This window comes from Tiliqua scincoides, chromosome 7, assembly GCF_035046505.1.
Source record: "Tiliqua scincoides isolate rTilSci1 chromosome 7, rTilSci1.hap2, whole genome shotgun sequence".
In the NCBI taxonomy this organism is placed as follows: Eukaryota; Metazoa; Chordata; class Lepidosauria; order Squamata; family Scincidae; genus Tiliqua; species Tiliqua scincoides.
The window spans coordinates 39514504-39535602 of NC_089827.1; the positions used below are offsets into that span (position 1 = coordinate 39514504).

General features: G+C 44.2%; 1 protein-coding gene across 1 annotated transcript in view; it reads right to left on the reverse strand.

Annotated features, from left to right (window-relative positions):
- Positions 1–16789, reverse strand: part of DERA (deoxyribose-phosphate aldolase) — a 58275-nt gene extending 41486 nt beyond the window's left edge. Inside the window, exons 1-5 of the mRNA XM_066633733.1 lie at positions 16715–16789; positions 10872–10969; positions 6635–6782; positions 5408–5503; positions 433–567 (exon numbers count right to left, since the gene is read on the reverse strand). Coding sequence (XP_066489830.1) covers positions 433–567; positions 5408–5503; positions 6635–6782; positions 10872–10969; positions 16715–16745 — 508 coding nt within the window. The 5' untranslated portion in view covers positions 16746–16789. The remainder of the gene's footprint in view (positions 1–432; positions 568–5407; positions 5504–6634; positions 6783–10871; positions 10970–16714) is intronic.
- Between the last annotated feature and the right edge of the window lie 4310 nt (positions 16790–21099).

Here is a 21099-nt window from a genome sequence, read left to right on the forward strand (position 1 = left end):
AAAACCTAGGTCAGGGGTGCTCACACTTTTTTGGCTCAAGAGCTACTTTGAAACCCAGCAAGGCCCGGAGATCTACCAGAGTTTTTTTTACAATGTTCGCGCCATCATAACATATAACATTTATGTGTACAATGTATGTTGGTGTACCTTGAGCCCCACTGAGTATAACAGGACTTACTCCTGAGTAGACATGCCTAGGATTAGGCTGTGAGGCTGCAATCCTAGCCACACTTACCTGGGAGTAAGCCCCATTGAGTACATTGGGCGTTTCCTCCCAGAGGCACCTGAAGGGGGGGGGTCGGCACTCTGCCATCTACTCATTTTGCCTCGCAATCTACCGGTAGATCGCGATCCACCTATTGAGCACCCCTGACCTAGGTGATTCTACATTAAGTCGACTGTTCTTTAGTTAGGACTCTGTTTAATGCTTACCTTCCCATTGACCTGTCAGTACTAAGGTTCTGTTAATGACAATGTCAATCTCCTGGGCACCATCTTCCACAGCTAACCGAATCTCTTCCAAACGGGTTTTCAGAGGTGTCTGTCCTGCTGGGAACCCAGTTGCCACTAAGACAAAATGGACAAAACAAGAATCCATGAAACATAATTTATCCAGCTTATTAGAAAGCCCACAAGATAACATAATCTTGTGACAGTTCTACTGAATTGAATGCAATTGTGTCCCACTGAAACAAGAAGCTCTGATGTTGACATTTTCCATTACATTTGTTTGAATGGTTCAGAGAAATGAAAATTATTGTTAGACTTTGACCATGATTATTTTTCAGAACAACAATGCCATTATATTCTGTGCGTTTGGCAGAAAGAAGAGAAGGTGGGCCTGCGCAATTGATTCAGTTGATCCAAACTCCTAAACCACTTGAAAGTTCATCCAGAACCAACTTTCCTTTTGAAGGGCATATAAATGCGTATAATCTATTGCAGTTCTCTGGGATACATGAGCCATAATTTGATATTGTTGTAACACGATGCATGGCCTGAATTTCCATGGTACAATTCAGCCGTGTGCACAGAGGGGGGGCTAACTTTCAGCGAAGTTGCAGTGAACTTCGGGGGTTCCCAAAGAGACTGTGAAATAGATATGTTTTCATGTGCCTAAACAACTAAGGCAAGCTTCGGTGCCAGGAAGACGGTACGAAGAGCTGAGAGCTTGAACGGGGGGTCCTTAGAAACAGGCAATTTCAAGGATTTCTCTCTGTTTTGCTCTGTGCTGAAGCATATCTATCCCGGGCGACATCTTTGAGAAGCTCGGAGAGCTGAAAACCCGTCCTCCCACGGCCTAGATACCACAACATCGCAGCGAAAAAAGCTATTAAGAGTGAGTGAACTTGGCTCGTTAAAAAGTTATACTGAGAACTGTAAGTAAGAAGTCTGGAGGAGGAGGAGATAATTCAAGATTATTCACGCTGGCCGTTAGCCACCCAGGGGGGGAATAGGTGAATTGGTATTTCCCCTGCTGGAGTAAGTACAAGATTATATATTTTTTTAATGGAATGTACCAAAGAGAAATAAATAAGTAATCTTCAACGAAGGAAATAAAGTCTACCTTCATTTTCCCAGCAAAAAGCTTTTATTTAAGCCTGGACACTGCTGGTTTCGGTTTCGGTTTCAGTTTCTCAGCAAGAGGCTTGAATTTTTTTTTTCTTTTGGTCATTTAAAGGCATACTAACCTAATTTGACTGTGGATTTGATTGACTTTTTTTGGATATAAAAATTTGGAAAGTAGCCCTGGATACAAAATTAGAAAGTAGCCCTGCAGGAAGTGGCTTGAGTTGGTGTTGATAAAAATGGCTTTTGAAAATCTAAAAGATGATCATGAAAGCCAGGCCTTGTTGGTGGACTTTCTGATGGATTTTAGACGAGAAATGGAGAAACAAGTCAGAGAACTCTCTGAACAAATTGGGCAAATAAGCTCCTCCCTTGTAAACTCGGGGGAACAGATTATAAACAATAGAGAAGAAAAAAGAATGGATCAGATGTTAGGTGAAGTTAAAGAAGTGGAGTATTTTGAAATGGGACACGAGATGGAAGAAGCAATTGTTATAATAACTGGGAATCTTAAGGAAGAAAAAAGACGAAATGTTCAGAGAGCAAGCTGTCTCAAGAAGAGGAAGAATTTATGGATTGAATTCAAGAATAACAGAATGAAAAAGAAGAAAGAAAAACAGAGGGGGGGACTTAAGAAGAAAAAGAAGAAAAAGAAGAAGTGGAAGAACCAGTAGGAGGACTAAGAGGGAACACCAATAAGATAAGAGTACAAAGTAAACAATAAGAAGAAGGGCGAAATGGTTGAATAATAAATAGAATTTTTTTTTTAAACATATTAAATTAAAATAGATGTAAATGAAAATTTGAAATATAAATATTGTGGAAATTAAGTGGTATTAAGATAAATATTTTATTAATTAGATTAAACTAAAGTGGATGAAAAGGGAATTTGGAATATAAGTATTGTGAAAATTAAAGTGGTAAATATATGAAATAAATTAGATGGAATTGTAATTTTGGAATATAAGTATTGTGTAAAATATAGTGGTATTAAGATAAATAAAAGGGTTATTTAATAAAAAAAGAAGGTAAATAAAATAAATTATAGATGTCAATTTATTTTGGAGAAAATATTAAACCTGTATTTTGGGTTAATAAATATGTGGTGGATAAGCGAAGTATAATATTATTGTAATTGGAGATATTTGTTTTTAGATGTGATATTAGAAATTAAGAATCAGATAAGAGACTGTATTTTAGAGGTTAGTTTAGTGGTAAGAAGAGTCTATAAGTAAAAATTTGAAGCTTTTTTTGATTGGATAGTTATGGAAAATGATGTATAACATGTTATAAGAGATATTGAAGGAGGGAATACCATGGTAATCGGAGACTTCTTTTTTAGATGTCATATTAGAAATTAAGAATCAGATAAGAAAGATTTTATTTTAGAGACTAGTTTAGTGATAAGAAGAGTGTATAAGTAAAAGTTTGAAGTGTTTTTTTTAATGATAGGATAGATAAGGTTAGAGGAAAAATATGGAATGTTAAAGTATTAACAAGTTGGGTTAAAGAATATGATAATTTTTGTATTGATTATTAATTTCGTTTGGATTAATGTTTGTTGTAATCGATGGCCACCACCCTCGTGTGTAACCTATGTAGTCCTAGCCCTAAGTCTATCCAATTTTCCTTACCTGTATCTGTAATAAATAAATAAAGCATTAGATAAAAAAAGAAAAAAGAAAGCCCACAGAATATGTATTTGGGTCCTCATAGTGGGAGAAATGCAGAACAGAAAACTCCTAAATAAATAAAATAAATATTTATTTAGGAGTTTTCTATTCTGCCTTTCCCCAGACAGCAAAGCTTGCAGTCAGAATTTCCTTATGAGGAAAGGCTACGGCGTTTGGGCCTCTTCAGCCTAGAAAAGAGACGCCTGAGGGGGGACATGATTGAGACATACAAAATTATGCAGGGGATGGACAGAGTGGATAGGGAGATGCTCTTTACACTCTCACAGAACACCAGAACCAGGGGACATCCACTAAAATTGAGTATTGGGAGAGTTAGAACAGACAAAAGAAAATATTTACTCAGCGTGTGGTTGGTCTGTGGAACTCTTTGCCACAGGATGTGGTGATGGCGACTGGCCTGGACGCCTTTAAAAGGGGATTGGACAAGTTTCTGGAGGAAAAATCCATTACAGGGTACAAGCCATGATGTGTATGTGCAACCTCCTGATTTTAGAAATGGGTTATGTCAGAATGCCAGATGCAAGGGAGGGCACCAGGATGCAGGTCTCTTGTTATCTGGTGTGCTCCTTGGGGCATTTGGTGGGCCGCTGTGAGATACAGAAAGCTGGAATAGATGGGCCTATGGCCTGATCCAGTGGGGCTGTTCTTATGTTCTTATGTAAAATCATGCAGGGGATGGACAGAGTAGATACAGAGGCGCTCTTTTCCCTCTCACATAACATCAGAACCAAGGGACATCCACAAAAGTTGAGTGTTGGGAGAGTTAGGACAGACAGAAGAAAACATTTCTTTACCCAGCATGTAATTAGATTGTGGAACTCTTTGCCACAGGAAGTAGTGATGACATCTTGCCTGGATGCCTAAGAGGGGATTGGACAAATTTCTGGAGGAAAAGTTCATTACAGGTTACAAGTCATAGTAGGTATGTGCAAGCTCTTGGTTTTCGAGGCAGGCTGCCTCTAATTGCCAGGTGGAGGGGAGGGCACCAGGATGCAGATTGTGTCTTGTGTGCTCCCTGGGGCATTTGGTGGGCCACTGTGAGATAAAGGAGCTGGACTAGATGGGCCTTTGGCCTGATCCAGCAGGGTTCTTCTTATGTTCAACTCCCAAATTTAGGTGGCAACTGTTATATCTATAACAATACTACCTTCTCAACAGGTGAACCTCAAAATGCTGACATCAGATATCACTGGCCATGCCAAGACCTGTGGGTTGCAGCTGCTACCCATTAATCATGGCAAAACCCAGGTCTCTCCTTTGTCTACAGGGAACTATGCAGCTGTTCAACACTCAAAGTGGCAAGGATGTCTGCTCTTCCCCAACCACCCCAGCAAGAGACAATCAAGGCCTATGCTAGCAGCAACTGTTATGTCCAGCAGGAAAACTGCCATCCTTATGTCAGGTTGCTGCTCTTTCCCCACCCCACATTTCTGCGCTTCTCAAAGTTGCAGAACAGGCAGGAATGTAACAGGTGCAGCAATACTCAGCATGGGGGTGCAGTGATGGGGAAAGTTACAGCTGTTACTGTGCTTCCTGCCACATCACTTTCGGAGGCCCTGGGCCGTACACAAAGAAAGAATGTGGCAACTTCGTATTTCTGTCAGGCTACCAGAACTCACCGCCCGTCCCCAATTTTGAGGAGTAATGATTGCACAGATGAAGACTCTGCTCATATCTCCAGTAAGGACATAAGGCAGGCCTGAGAGCAGACTGATTCTGATCTTCCACCCCTTTTGAGTTACATCTAAATAGAAAACAATTGTCTAAAATAAACACATGTTAACTTTCTTAGGGCACAATCCTAACCAACTTTTCAGTACTGACATAGCTGTGCCAATGTGGCATGCTCTTCATCCTACAGTGGGGAGGAATGGGGCCTCCTCAAGGTAAGGGCATGTTTGTTGCCTTACCTCGGGTCTGCACTGCGGCTAAGTCAATGCTGGGAAATCGGTTAGGATTGTGCCCTTCATCTATTTTATGTACTCCATTCACAGTACCTTGGTTTTATTTTTATTTTTTTTAATTGGATATGCAAGAAGCAAACACGGGGTGCTTCACAGCCTCCAAAGATGGAGGTCAAACACCTCAACAGGAGACTGCCATTAAGAAAAGTATTTAGAAGCCAACGCGGATGAGCAACTTACCTGATGCGACTGGAATGCTACAGCCGGCAGCCTTGAGTGCTTTAACAGCATCAGCTACTCTTGCTGAATAGACACACACAGCAGCGGTAGTAATACCTGCAAGGAAGCCCAAGAGTTACACAAGGACTGCTGCCTTCCAGGATAAGGTTCAGTTCATGCTCTTTTTTAATAATCTATTTTTTAGGGTTGGACTTACCATTAGGCAGGGTAAGGTAGTGTGGCTTAGTATCAAATTTCAGTCTACAACTAGACAGTAGCAAATTATGAGTTATCTGGTTTACTATTAAGAACATAAACCCTGCTGGGTCAGGCCAAAGACCCATCTAGTCCAGCTTCCTGCATCTCACAGAGGCCCACCAGATGTCTCAAGGAGCATACTGATATTGCATCATCTTTTACACTCCAGGGGGATTTTCTGCCTCAAACAACAAAAAGCAATGTCTAAAAATGCTTTGCTTTTACCCATCCCCCAGTGACTCAAGGGAATAATATGGCCTTCGGTCATGTTTCTCCCAACAAGGTATGCCTCCTGTAGAAAACATTCTACACCCTCCCATTTTCCCCTGCAGTGAATAAGTTATCTTTCAATCACTACATTGGACTGTGCAGACTGGCAGGAAAGTTCTGGTAACCTACTGGATTAACTTTGCCAAACCCACCTGAGCTGCATTCATTTTTCAGATCAGAGGTAAGAGGAAATGACGTTTCTAGCATGCCTCAAGCAAGCTTCTAGCACATTTCATTTTAAAAAACGACAAAATGGCATCCAGTCATAGAGGAGTCATTGAAAGTAAGCGCATGGAGGCCGCCATGTTCCTGCCATCTTTTTCTAGTTCCGAGCTCACATTTCAAATTGCTAGCGTGGCAAAAAATGTGAAAAACATATGCAACCTGAGCATGCTGGAATGAAGAAAAGCTCTCTAGTGCTAGAAGCTGAAAAACGAATGCAGCCCTGGTTGAAGCTGGTTTCCTTCCTCCTCCTGATGTATTACATCACTTCAGTGTATAAAAGCATTTTGTGCTTTGAACCTTTATGACAAATTTGCTTTTTAAATGAAGTGACAGACTCCAAATCACCCTTCAGGTGAGGGATCCTAATGAAAAATGGCAACAGAGGTTGAGCTGAGAAAGATGGTGATGCTGTTATGCAGACAGCTTCTCCTCCTGCCAGTTACAAACACATTAACAAAAGGAAGACATTGTGTCTAGAAGCACCATTCCTTGTACCTTTTTCATGCATGTTCACAGCTTGCAACAGATCCTCTCTGATGGGATGCTTAGCTTTGTAACACAACCTGTAGACGTTGGAAGGGGTATCATCACCTGAAAGGGTGGTGAGGTCAATGCAGGTCACAGCCCTCAGAAGCCAGGCTGCCTTGATTAAAGGAAGAAGAAAGGCTATTAAGGACTCTTATGTAGATGTGTGGCTGAAGAAACTATAAGGCCCAAATCCTAACAAACATTCCAGCACTGCCATAGCTGTGCTAATGGGACATGTGCTGCATCCTGCAATTGGGGGACACTCATGGAGGCCACCTCAAAGCAAGGGAATGTTTGTTTCCTTACCTAGGAGCTGCATTGCCCTTATATCGGTACTGGAAAATGGGTTAGGATAGTGCCCTTAATGAACAAGATTATGCACTTAAAGCAGATTAAAATTCATAACTGATAAAATTAGAATAGTGTGGCATTCTTGAATTTCTGCATGGAGGTTAGGTCTGTGTGTGTGCGTGTGCAATCCCACCCCGCACCCCTGCTCTACATAGTTGGGTAACTACTGCAAAGGGAAAAACCTACCTCTGTTTCAGGTGTTTGTTTCTGAGCAAGATAAAAAAGGGCTTGTTGCGCAATCAATTTTTGTGCCAATTCATCCTTGGTAGCCCATGACAAATACGAAGAAAACGTATTAACTGGATTTGTGCTGCTGCTTCTAGCAATGCAACTGTTTCATGCTTGTATTTATAAGCCATGCTGAGATATTTGTTGAAAGGTCTATATAATCTTAAATAAAAAGATTGCCAAGTCATCCTGTTGCAGTAGCCATTGTCTTAGGATGCTTTCCTGAAACCCTTTTGAAATCAACACCATGGCAGGAAACCCACATGGCTAAGCTGATGATCTGATGATTCACCAATTTCTCCTCTGACTCCTTGGAGATGGCCCACCTGCTTGGGATTGGCATGTGCCAGGTCACTGGTCAAAGGCCTAAGTGGATGCTTAGGTATGCTGCCCTGGTCTACTGTAGAAGCAGTAGCTGCAAATGGCATGTCCACTCCTCACGTGAATGTAACAACCAGAAGCCCAAAACTACAGGGTGACTTTTAAAAAAAATACAAATATTTTAATGGGCTCTAATTCATATATACAGGTCCATCCTCCTTAACTGCAGATTCAGGACCTGCACATTTGACACAACGCAGGTTTGACACAACGTAAGTCAAGTCCATGAGTCCCAACCCACGTCAGAAGGGCAAACCTATTGGTGGTCCAAGGCCTGCAGAGGTTGCCTACGGCCTCTCTGAGTGTCAGAGGCCCCCAGAAGGATTTAAAAAATGAACTTCCAGTTTTTGCAAAAACCACAGTTCATTTCTCAGGCCTTCCAGCGGCCTTTTGAAGCTTGGAGTAAAAACTTCATGGAAAAATATAGCACCAGAAAATGTTCCACTCCATGTTATTGCTTAAAATAGAACTACATTCCTGATAGAACTTACCAAAACATTTATATTCCTAGAGAGAACCGAAAGTGATAATTGCCCCCTTGCCCCCCTCTTACTCCTTTATTTAGCATTCACAAAGTTGGTGTAGCACAGCAGCTAAGAAACTGAGCTATGAGTCAGAACTTCCTTAGTTTGAATCTTGCCTTGGGCATGAAAACACTAAGTGACCTTTGGCAAGCCACTCCTTCTCAGTCTTCTCCATCTGCAATATGGGAATAGTAATGCTTACATACCTTGAAGGCTTGTTGTAAGCCAATGAAGAGATAATACATGTGATTTGTACACATAATTACACTATAAAACACTAGGTATCATTGATATTTCTAACATTTTCTTAAAAGTTTTGTTTACCACTAAGTACCTTCTGCCTTTTTTTACAGAATGAAATGAGTATAAACTGCATTTTTATACCGCATTTTTATACTGCATTTTTATACTGCATTTTTAGCCGCCCTGGGTCCCGTTAGGGAGAAGAGCGGGATAAAAATAAAGTTTTATTATTATTATTATTATTATTATTATTATTATTATTATTATTAGTTGGAGTATTCCAGTTTAAGTACTCTAGCTTAAATATACGAAAAGCGAAGAGAGTGTACAATCAGCTGCTGGGGAAACTTATTCTGGCCTCCTCACTTGTGAAATGAGTTGTGAAGACAGATGCAGCAAAACTGCTTCCAAGAATTGGTGTGAACTGCAGGGGGTGGGGGTGTGGAGAGAGATCTAGCTTTAAAAACCTAAAATTGAGAACTTATTTTTATGGAGGAGACTGAGTGACAAGAGCCGACGTACATATTCCGAAGTCAAACTCTTGCCAAAGTTCAGGCATTTAGGAGCAGGATGTCCACCTCAGGCCTAGTCTATGCATGGAAAAAAAATGAGGTGCAAGGTCCCTTAGGCAAAGTGGACTGTACCAGTGCAGGTGGAGAATACCATTTTGAATCCCCATCTCCATTAAATGTCCCCACAAATAATAATTTAAAAAAATAAGGAAAAGGCTCTAAACCAGCTGTTTTCCCTGCTGACTGAAGCAATACTATCCATACTACCACCTTAGAACTCCACTGTTGCATTCTGGATGGCAATTGAAGGAAAATAAATATGGCTTTTACCATATTTGTCTGACAAAAAAAGCTAGAAGACAGAGAAAGACTTGCCCTAGCAGGTAACAGGCCACCGCACTTGCATCTGGAGGTTTAAGTTCAAATTCACACCCAGATGTGGCCGTCCAGTGGACTCCTGCTCATTCATGGTTTATGGGAGCAGCCAGAATGGGTCAGTAGGAAAAGCGTTGGATTTAGTGCTGGGTTCCAAGTACTGCTTGTACCACAAGAGTTCTTCCACACAAGACCTCTTCCACATGTATGTTCCGCACACGCACTCTCTGCGAGGAGGGAGAACAGGGTGACTGGCTGGACTCACCCCCTGACCTTTGTGTGGCAAGGCAAAAGTGAAAATTGAGTTGCTGTGCATGCTGCGGTATGTGGAGGGACCCTTCCACACATCTGACCTGATTGAACCGCGTACCTGATTCCATGGGGAGTTTATGAGTGTATTGCTGGGTGCACACAGAAGCCTGATCCTCACCTATGCTTTAAGGTGGAAAGGTCAAGCACAGCTGGTGAGATCCTGCTCCCCTGCCCCTCCCCTGTAGAGTGAATTGGAGGTATATTTGTGAGAAATGAGCTATGGACTCTGTAAAAGGTATTGCCCTAGGCCAGTAGTTCTCAACTTACAGGGGTTATGGTGCCCCACCATAACCTCTTCTTCTCTGCTCAGACAGACACCACCAACTTGAATCACATGAATCTTGCGAGATCCAAAATTGTGGTGCCAAAACCTTGCCAATATAGTGGTGTCTGGGAAAACAGGTAGGAGGGGCCGCTAGGGACATCCCGCAGCACCCCTGCGAGTGCGTTGCAATACCCAAAGACATCATGACGCACACTTTGGGAACCACTGCCTTTGGCCAATCTGCAAAATGAAGGCAACAGCAGCTAATCGCCCAGGGTAGGATGACAAAACAAACAGGAGAAATCGTTTTCAAAATTAAAAGTGCTGCAGAAATTATTCTCAATAATAACAGCATTAACCCCAGTCATTCTAAGAATTAGTCACCATAAATCTGTCTTCATACTATGGACGTCACTCAGAATGCCCATTGAATTAAGCATGCCCAAGCCTTGGAAACCAATGGGGTGGAATACCCATTGCTCTGTGTTGGGATTACAGCCTTACAAAAACAGCCTGAACATGAAAATAATGTTCTGAGAGTTCCATTGCAAGAAGCAACCAATAAAATGAAATTAAGGAGCCACACAAAGGCAAGTCAAAATCGACAGGAGTTGGCATTCTACGTTAACCCTTTTCCAATTAAAGAGAGCGGCGAACCACAATCAGTTACTTTTGCTCAGAGAACTGTCCAAGAAGTAGGATAAATGTGCTTGTTTGGATACTGGACACTCCTACCTTCTCATGAATAAAGATGCCGGCAATTCATTCGTGGTTTTGCTACTCATGAGTCGTCATCATTCTTCCCCTCCCCCCCCAGTTGTTTGGATAAAGGGATCATCTTTTTCCAATTGTTCATCATTGCCATAAAAAATGATTTTTTTTAACAAGACACGGGCAAGCCACAGCCCTTCAGTTTTACAGGCCTCTAGAGTGAAATGCAATATTAAAGCCTGCAAAGGACAAATGGCTGTTTTAAAAGCTCAAGAGCAGAATACTGAAGCAGGAGGACTTACCTGCCAATCCTTTTTCATGGCCCTGCGCGACCGAATTTGTTCTGCACGCCTTAGAACCGCTGGCTGATTCACCCGAACTCGTGCAAGCCAACCAAGGTCTGGGGGGGAAAAAGTGACCAGCTATCTTGAGTGCATTTTTAAGAGCCGCTCATCTCATTCAGTCTCAGCCTCACAGTACAAAGGCAGCATAACCTTCTTGATTTGACAAACACTGGAGGACAGGCCTTAGCAGGCAGCCAGCGGTAAGATCAGGTCTCAGCACACACTTTGATTCTCCCCATCTCAAGCTCTCCAGTAGTAGTTCAGCATGTCTCACTATCAAGCTTTGCCTTTCAGACTTTCACACCTGATATTTTTCCTACACGGGTGAAGGAAAAAAAGCACATGTGTGTCCTACGAAAACGACATGACTCTGTTTGCCACATACACCCAAATCTGAAAGCAACAGAAACATATTTGGAAGTATGTGCTTTAAGCCATGTGCATCCATGAGTTAGGAGAATGTGCTGCAGCCAAAATATAATCATCTAGTGTTCTTGTAAGATGCCCAGATAATATTTAGCTCTGAGAATTTCGCAACTGTTGGGACACCAAATGAAGCTGCAGACATGATTAGGAGCTGCTGGAATGAAGAAAGAGAGTTAAATCAAGAGATGGAGGAGGAATGAGATCACCCATCCTGAGCCCCTGGCTGATCATCCACAGCTGGCCAGAGCAAAAAGGAGAGCCATGTGCTGCCTATGAACTGGGCACAGGACAATAGCTGAGGGTGTCATTGGCCACTGCCTGACCCCCAGTGCAGCCATGCAAAGGTGAACAACCAGCATGAACATGGAGGGGCTGGGTATCTACCCCTAAAAGTTTCACAGTTTGATCCAAGTTTGTGGGCTAACCATGGTTTGCCAGGCTCAGTCAAAACAGCCAACTGTGATTTCAGATAAACCAAGAACAAAAGCAGCTAATCTGGGGAGGGGGGGGGGAAGGCAATACAGGTTGAGACTAATTATTTGCATGGGTTCCTTCCAAGCACTCACATGGATAAAAAAAACGCACTATAGCAAATCAATTTAAAAAACAAAGTTTCTTTGCTCCAGTGATTGAAAAACAGCCTCGCTGACCTTTTGACTCTAAGATAAGATTCATTAAGAAGACAATCCATCAGCACTTCACTCAGCCCCTCCCTTCACCAATGCAAAATGATCAAGTTTCTTTCATGTGCTGAGGGAAGGGAGGGGTCCAAAGGAGAGAGAAGGATTGATGGATTGTTAGCCTGCTGCCATCTCTCTCTCTCATTAAGGAGGCTGTTAAAGGACTGTTCAGTTTTTTAAACTGGTTTTAAAAGGGTGCATTTTTCCCCTTCTCCAGGGATCAGCACATTCCTTCTCATTTGCAGGGGCCATTCGTGTTGAGTCAAATCCGTGTAAAAAAAATCCTGTGTATAAATAGGCTGGACCTCTTTAAGACAAAGCCATCAGGTGTGAAGATACCTTGAGTGACTGGTTAAGGAAAACTACATGTAGGTTTATTAAACTCAGAGTGTGGATCCTACATTGTTTAATATGTCAGTTGCTCATCAGCTGAATATTCATGTGGCTTCAGGGATAAAAGTAATTAGAGCAGTTAAACTATAGCTAATTAGCCAACTTCCTTTAATCCCCTCCTGGAAAAAAAATGTTTTTCTTCCTCTGAAGACATGTTAAAAAAATTAATGACCCTTCCAAACTGTATTTAGTACTTCCAGGGAGAGGCAATCTCCTTTGACTCCAGGCTATTCACCCAGGATGCCTAAGGGTATGATAGCATATCTAGTGTTGGGGCATGCTACTACAGAGTACATGTGAATGCTCTTAATTAGGGACAAACCTGGCAATGGCCCATGCAACAACAGTCCTGTGAACATGCACACAAAGTGCTGGGCACACAATACCACACAAATCATACTTCAGCTACAGGCTGCCTTGCTCACGTGTACATAGACTCAACAAACGAGATGAGCTATGTGAACACCTACACGCCAATTCCTACGCAAAGTGCCTTCTGTATAACGCAATAGTTCCCAGTCTTACTGGCACTGCAACCCACCCATCATACCAAGTAAAAGTTTAGTATTGCTTTAAATTTAATTTGTATCTGTTTTTTATTCTGTAAGCCAGTAATTCTCAAACTGTGGGTTGGGACCCACTAGGTGTGTCGCAAGCCCATTTCAGCTGGGTCCCCATTCATTTCAATATTTTATTTTTAATGTATTAGTTGCTACTGTGGTATGTGACTGCATTTGGGGAAATGTTACAGACCTGTAATTTTAACAAGCTACTATGTATATTCTTTTAACAGTGACAGTAAATGGAACTTACTCCTAGGTAAGTGTGGGTAGGATTTCCGTCTAGAATTGTTAAAAATGTTCCTGCTTGATGATGTCACTTCCGGTCATGACATCACTTCCGGTGGGCCATGACAGAGTCTCATTCTAAAACGTGGGTCCTGGTGCTAAACGTGTGAGAACCACTGCTATAAGCCATCTTGAGTGTCCTTGATTGTGGAGAAAGGTGGAGTATAAGTTCTTCAAATAAAATAAATAAATAAATGCTTCCAGCAGACTCTGTCCAGCCTGTTTATTTCAAATAGGATTAGGTGGAAGTAAGAGGGCAGAGGCAATGCTGGAGAAAAGGGTAAGGGGGCTGGCCCTGCTTTGCCCCATCTCCGTCCCCTTTCTTTGACCAACCAGCTGCTTTCCTAAGACAGGCCTGCTGCTGCCCGAATCCTCTTTCTTTTTGTTCTCAGCAAGGCAGAAAAGGATCTAAGAGCCAACTGTAGCAGCTCTGTGGGTAGTGGTCCCGAGGACAGTGTGGGTTGATAGAGGGTAGGAGGCACCTTTTGCCAATTCACCACTCTCCCCAAATGGCAAGGCCAGCCCTGGCAGCAGCCAACATACAACATGAAAGACTAAATGGAAATGAAAACAGCAGGTTGCACCTGAAATAGCAGTTCTGATCTAAAACTTGGTGGAGCAAGAAAGGTTTTTCACACATACCTGAGCACAGGGAGGAAAGGATCCTGGTGGATATCTGGGGGAAGGTATTGGGTCACCCTGGCAGCACCATGAAAAGCTCTGGTCTCACATGCCCACTCATATCATCCCATGCAAGGGAGCAACAGAGATTAGGAGCTCTGCTGCAGCACTAAGCACCAGGTAGACTCTGGCAGAAGCAGGTTGTCCTCATGTGACACTGGCGTCAAGCCAGAAAAAACTTGAAGGACAAAACCAACACATAAATCCAGGCTGCCAAGAAAACAGACAACGGCTGAACAAAAGATCAAAGTTCTGCGGTCCAATCACCTGGCTGCTTCGTTGTAAACCAATAGAAGTTTCTGGATGGTATTTGCAGCCAGCCCCACACAGAGCATTGCAATAGTCAAGGCTGGAAGGAACCCAGGCATGGATAATTGATGCACATCTATTGCTTACTCATGTAAGGCTACCCCTCAGCAACCCACCACCGCTGTAGGCCCCTTTGCTGTGTCTGCAGTATGGAATCCCTGCAGCAAAAGTTTTTGCCACTCTCTTCCCCTACTAACCCACCAGATTTGTAATTTAAACCTTTTCAAAACACCAGAGGGAGATTCCAGGGCTCTTCATTTGCACAGTGCGCTATTGGGGTGGGGGGACACAGCAGGGGCAGAACCCTGCTGCTGTATACTGGGGTACCAGATACAAAGTTGGACAGAGTGCCTACACCTTTAACCATTGTATAGAAGAGGAAATGTTGGCAGGTGCAGGCACTCTTTCACACAGTGCCACATCTGGGAGGAAACTGGCCTGCTACAGGAGCTCTTTGGCTTGTGGGTCTGCTTACCCTGAAGCAGTGAATAGGACTTCAAGGACACAGCTGCAGGGCTACAGCTACTACAGAAGGAAATTTTGCTGCAGACAGGACTCTTTCCATTCTAGTGTGAGCCTAAATATGATGATGCTAATTTTCTGCAATGATTTTCTATATTTAAAAGATTTTAGAGAGGCTTTGGTTTACTATATTACTGTATCAAGCTGCCAATGCTGCATGGGCAGGTAGACCTGGCCTCCAAAGACTTTTCCAGTTGTCACCACCCTCCCCATCCCTGTTTTGCCCACCCTCTTGTCATCACCCTCCCCGCTTAATTTCACCTCCTCACTTCCCCTTTTAGGAAGGTGCCCCAAAGGAACTTTTGTACCCCCTGATAAAATTCCTCACAAAGACCCTGAGTTTAAAAGTTGCACCTGCCAACATTCCCTCCCCTATTCAATGGTTAAAGGTATAGGCACTCTGTCCCAGTTTGTATTTGGCAACCCTAACTATGTAGCAAAGGGAGATTTCTTCCCTTCTCCAACCAGTGAAATTCACTCTCCTACACACAGGGTGACCAGATGCCCTCTTTTTTGAGGACATGTCCTCTTTTTTGGCCTTGTGTCCTGGAAAAGGACTTAAATGTCCTCCTTTTCCCTGTGAGCAGTCAGCGCAAAGCCTTCTTGGAACGCAAAAATTATTTGTAATAGAGTATTGAGTTTTAAAATAAGTAATGCAGTGTTTAAATTAACCACATGAAATCAATACATAGGAGTGTTTTTAGCTTTTGTTTTGTCATGCCCTATACATCAGTGGTTCTCACACAGCACTGGGACCCAAGTTTTAGAATGAGAATCTGTCAGGACCCACCGGAAGTGACATTATTAAGCAGGAAAATTTTTAACAATCCCAGGGTGCCATCCTACCCACACTTTCCCAGGAGTAAGTACCATTTGACTATCATTGTTCAGAACGTATACATGTCGGCATCCTTCAATCTCGAAAGACTATGGTATCACACTCTGAATGGTGGTTCTGGAACAGTGTCCTCTCCAGTGCACGAAGCCTGGGTAAAGTAGGTATGGAGGATAGACTGTTTCCCATGCAGCAAGTCCCCCCTCTCCACGTCGCTGAAATGGTCCAATGGAAAGGCAGAGGCCAATACGGTTTGGTGAGTTGCCAGAATGTGACTGTGTTCAGCCATGAACTGCCTCAGGGACTCCGGTTCCTGATTTTGCCTCGAGATTGACTCCTGAAGCCTCTTCCGTAACTGGATGTAGCCACAAGGCAGTGGAGGTTTGGGATCAGAGTTTTCCTTCTCTCAGATGAGCTGCCTTCCCAGGCTAATGAATCCCATCTACCCGGTGGCTGTTTAGTCGCCTCTTAGGACAAATACAGCCAAAATGAGAGCCTATTCTTATCCCCAGTCCCCAGGGGAGTGTATACATAGTAGCCTGTTAAAAGTACAGGTCTGTAACATTTCCCCAAATGCAGTCACATCCCATGGTAGCAATGAATATATGAAAAATAAAATATTGAAATGAATGGTGACCCACCTGAAATTGTCTCGTGACCCAACTAGTGGGTCCCGACCCACAGTTTGAGAAACACTGTACCCAAAGTATTTGGGGAGCAGAAACCCCAAAATGTAGGACATCCAATACATTTTTCTTGGATGTCCTACATTTTGGGATGCCTGGTCCTCTTTGGTGGTTGTGACATCTGGTCATCCTGCCTACACACCATCAGCAGCCCAGGCTATCTGCCATCCCCAGTACTACTAGGGAGACTTGGGGTGCTTACTCGGAAGTAAACGCCTTGAACTCACTGGGTGCTGCATCTGGGCAAGTCTAGCATTGCATTGCACATCCAGAACCACTTCCTAGGGAGTAGACCCTCTTGCACCCAGCAGAGTTCAGTGCACCCGGGTCTGTGCTGCAAAATGCCACCCCCGCCCTCGAATTCCAGCCCGCTCGCCCTCTTTCTCCTGCACCCTCGAGCATCCTGCATCGCTCTCCTTACCGAGCTCCGTGCCTGGGTTCCTTGCAGCCATGATCGCAGTGGCTGCAGCCCAGCGCCTCTCCCCTTCCAGGGCCATCAGCCCCGACACTTCCTGGGCACGCCTCCCCTTCCTGCCTTCTGCAGCCAGTCGGCAAGAAGCCCGGGAAACTTTGCAAGGTCTCCCCCAGGCGTCCGGCGGGTGGCTTGGGTTTTGCACCGCTTGCAAAGCGGGGACAAAGTGGACGCTTGCAGGGGATCAAGAAGAAGGGCGGTCTTGATCCCTGCAGCCAGAGACCGTCCCAGACTGCACAGCCAGCCACGCACTTACTCGGGAGGAAGTCCCCTTGAGTCTAAATCATGCAGGGGATGGACAGGGGAGGATCGAGAGATGCTTTTCCCTCTCGCACCGCACCAGACCCGGGGACACCCCCTAAAACTGGGTGGCAGGAGAGTTAGGACTGACAAAAGGATGTACTGTATCTCTTTACCCAGACTGTTATTAGATTGTGGAACTCCTTGCCACAGGATGGGGTGATGGCATCTGGCCTGGATGCTTTTAAAAGGGGATCGGGCAGATTGATGGAGGAAAAGTCCATCACAGGTTGCAAGCCATGATGGGTATGTGCAACCTCCTGGTTTTAGAAGTAAGCTACCTCTGAATGCCAGTTGCAAGGGAGTGGCACCAGGATGCAGGTGTTTTGAGTGCTCCCTGAGGCATCTGGTGGGACCATGTGAGATATAGGAAGCTGGGCTACATGGGCCTATGTCCTGATCTAGCAGGGCTTCCTTCCAAGTAAGCATGCATGCAGGGGATTACAGCCAACTTTGTTTTTGTTGCAGTTTTAGGCAGATTGTGGCAGCACAAACATCTGCACTGTTCAGCCATTGTCTGTTGGGGACAAAGGTTCAGAATCCTGCCTAGCCTTTCAGCAAGCTACCAAGTGCTCATTGAGGTCTAGTAACTTGAGGACTGAAGCTTTAATTGGAGAAAGAGCTCAGTGCCTGCAAGGGATAGAGATAAGCCTAGAGGGTCTTGGTGTCCCTGGACTGAGGCACTGGCACATACAGGGTGGTGGCAGTACTACTAAGCAGAGGGGACTTGAGGGCTTTAGGGTTCGAGAACCAAGAACTCTGAGCACCCCAAACCCCCCTAAGTTGACAGGCTGCATCACAAACGGGGAGTTCTATGAAAGACTAGAACTATTCAACTATAAAAATCCCTACGGGGATTTAGAACAGCCTGCCAATGTAAACCACCTTGGATTAAAGTCTGAGGAGAAATCTGAGGAGAAAACCAAAGAAAGGCATTATATAAATACCTGTATAAATAAATAAACTTTGCCTTTATTCCTTTACACCCTTTTGAGCTAAGTCATCCCTAAAATTTGAGATTTCTTTTAATTGAAGTAGGTTCATTACTACTTCAGAAGAGATGACACTATATGGTGTATAATTAATTTTTAGCTTTCTGCCCATTAATTCCTTAAAAGTTTAATAAATACATTTAAAGTTAGCCTATAGTGGTGTTTCCCAAATTTTGGGTCACAAGTTGGTTTTTGGTGAGTTGCAAAAAAATTGTGACATGAAAAAAGCCACTTTGGAAGCACCCATGCCCAGTTTGAAGTTGAAAAAATTGTTAGTGGGAATGCACTGCTCAAAACAATAAAGGGAACACTTAAACAACACATCCGAGATCTGAATGAACGAAATATGCCTATTAAATACTTTGTTCCTGACATAGTTGAATGTGCTGACAACAAAATCACACAACAATCATCAATGGAAATCACATTTATCAACCCATGGAGGTCTGGGTTTGGTGTCATACTCAAAATTGAAGTGGAAAAACACACTACAGGCTGATCCAACTTCGATGTAATGTCCATAAAGCAAGTCAAAATGAGGCTCAGTGGTGGGTGTGTGTGGCCTCCACGTGCCTGTGTGACCTCCCTACAACGCCTGGGCATGCTCCTGATGAGGTGGCAGATAGTCTCCTGAGGGATCGCCTCCCAGACTAAAGCATCCGCCAACTCCTGGACAGTCTGTGGTGCAACGTAGCGCTGGTAGATGGAGCGAGACATTATGTCCCAGATATGCTCAATTGGATTCAGGTCTGGGGAACGGGCGGGCCAGTCCATAGCATCAATGCCTTCATCTTGCAGGAACTGCTGACACACTCCAGCCACATGAGGTCTAGCATTGTCCTACATTAGGGGGAACCCAGGGCCAACTGCGCCAGCATATGGTCTCACAAGGGGTCTGAGGATCTCATCTCGGTACCTAATGGCAGTCAGGCTACCTCTGGCGAGCACATGGAGGGCTGTGCGGCCCCCCCCAAAGAAATGCCACCCCACACCTTTACTGACCCACTGCCAAACCGGTCATGCTGGAGGATGTTGCAGGCAGCAGAACGTTCTCCCTGCCGTCTCCAGACTCTGTCACGTCTGTCACGTGCTCAGTGTGAACCTGCTTTCATCTGTGAAGAGCACAGGGCGCCAGTGGCGAGGTTGCCAATCTTGGTGTTCTCTGGCAAATGCCAAACGTCCTGAACGGTGTCGGGCTGTCAGCACAACCCCCACCTGTGGACGTCGGGCCCTCAGACCACCCTCATGGAGTCTTTTTCTGGCCGTTTGAGCAGACACATGCACATTTGTGGCCTGCTGGAGGTCATTTTGCAGGGCTCTGGCAGTGCTCCTCCTGTTCCTCCTGGCACGAAGGCGGAGGTAGCGGTCCTGATGCTGGGTTGTTGCACTCCTACGGCCTCCTCCACGTCTCCTGGTATACTGGCCTGTCTCCTGGTAGCGCCTCCATGCTCTGGACACTACACTGACAAACACAGCAAACCTTCTTGCCACAGCTCGCATTGATGTGCCATCCTGGATGAGCTGCACTACCTAAGCCACTTGTGTGGGTTGCAGACTCCGCCTCATGCTACCACTAGAGTGACAGCACCGCCAGCATTCAAAGGTCACCCAAACATCAGCCAGAAAGCAGAGGGACTGCTAAGTGGTCTGTGGTCAGCACCTGTCACTCCTTAGCGTAGTGCCAACTTTGGGAGGAAACTAGGCTGCAGATCTGCTTACTGTGAAGGAGTGTATCAAGAACACAACTGTGGAACTACAGCTGCTGCAGAAGTACATTTTGGTTGCAATAGGACACTTTCCACTCTAGTATGAGCCTAAATATGATCTACTTTTCTGCAATGATTTTCTATATTTAAAATTTTTTTTTTAGAGATTTAGGAGTGCGTTTGGTTTTCTGTATTACTGTATCTAGCTGCTGACACTGTGTGGGCAGGAAGACCTGGGCTCTGCATTGCATAGTAGAGCAGGGCTCCAAAGACTCTTCCTTCTGTTCAACCCTCCCCCTGCCCTGTTTTCCCCTTCCCCACCCCCATTGCCACCCTCCCTAACTCTTTTTACACCCTCCCCTTCAGGAAGGGGCCCAAAAGAAATATTTTACCCTCTGATAAAATTGGAGGCCCTCATTGGATGTGGTCGTCGCCAGTTTCAATTTTTGTCTCAGTGGTCCACAGGCTCCTAACGGTTGAGAACCACTGCTGAAAAGGTTTGAGGGCATAGTCCTTGAACTCCATTTCTAGAAAGAGTTTAGCAAATGTCTACATACACAAACTATGTGTAAGGGCTCTACAGTCTTGGGAGCACAGGACCCCAATTATTAATAAAATATTTCTTTCTAGATCTTTTTTGGTCTAGTGCAGCAGTGTCTAAACTTTTTGGCAGGGGGGCCACATCATCTCTCTGACACTGTATCAGGGGCCAGGGGAAAAAAGAGTTAATTTATATTTCAACTTTGAATAAATTAACATAAATGAATATATTAAAGATGGAACATATGAATAAATGAAGGTCTTGCAATAGCTCATGGCCTATAAAAGGCCTTGCACAAAGCAAGGCCGGCCTTTCCTTTGCTGCCACTGCTACATCACAGACATGAAACAACAAGCAGTAGAGGGAGCCCTCGTCCCACAGCTCACATGAGAGGTCCAACAGTTGGCCGCCACGCTGAGAGCAGCTGTGTCAGGCCAGCACAGGCTCCAGCAAGTCACCGGAGGACGAGAGCAAATTAGAGACTGGGGGCTCCCAGCAGGCTGGATTAGGAGTCCTTGAGGGCCACAAGTGGCCCCAGGGCCGGGGTTTGGGCACCCCAGTCTAGTGGGTCATGATAGATTGTCATTTAAAAAGTGGTCCCAGGCCAACCATATTCTAGAATATCTAGCTAGTGTCTAAGGAGAAATCTGACGACCAAGAAAGGCGGTATATAAATACCTGTATAAAATAAATAAATAAATTTCTGAAAAGTACAACTTCAGGCAAAAATATACAAAGTGCATTAGGCCTATGTCATTTTTGTTAAATGTGCAATGACTTCTTGTACATATTTAT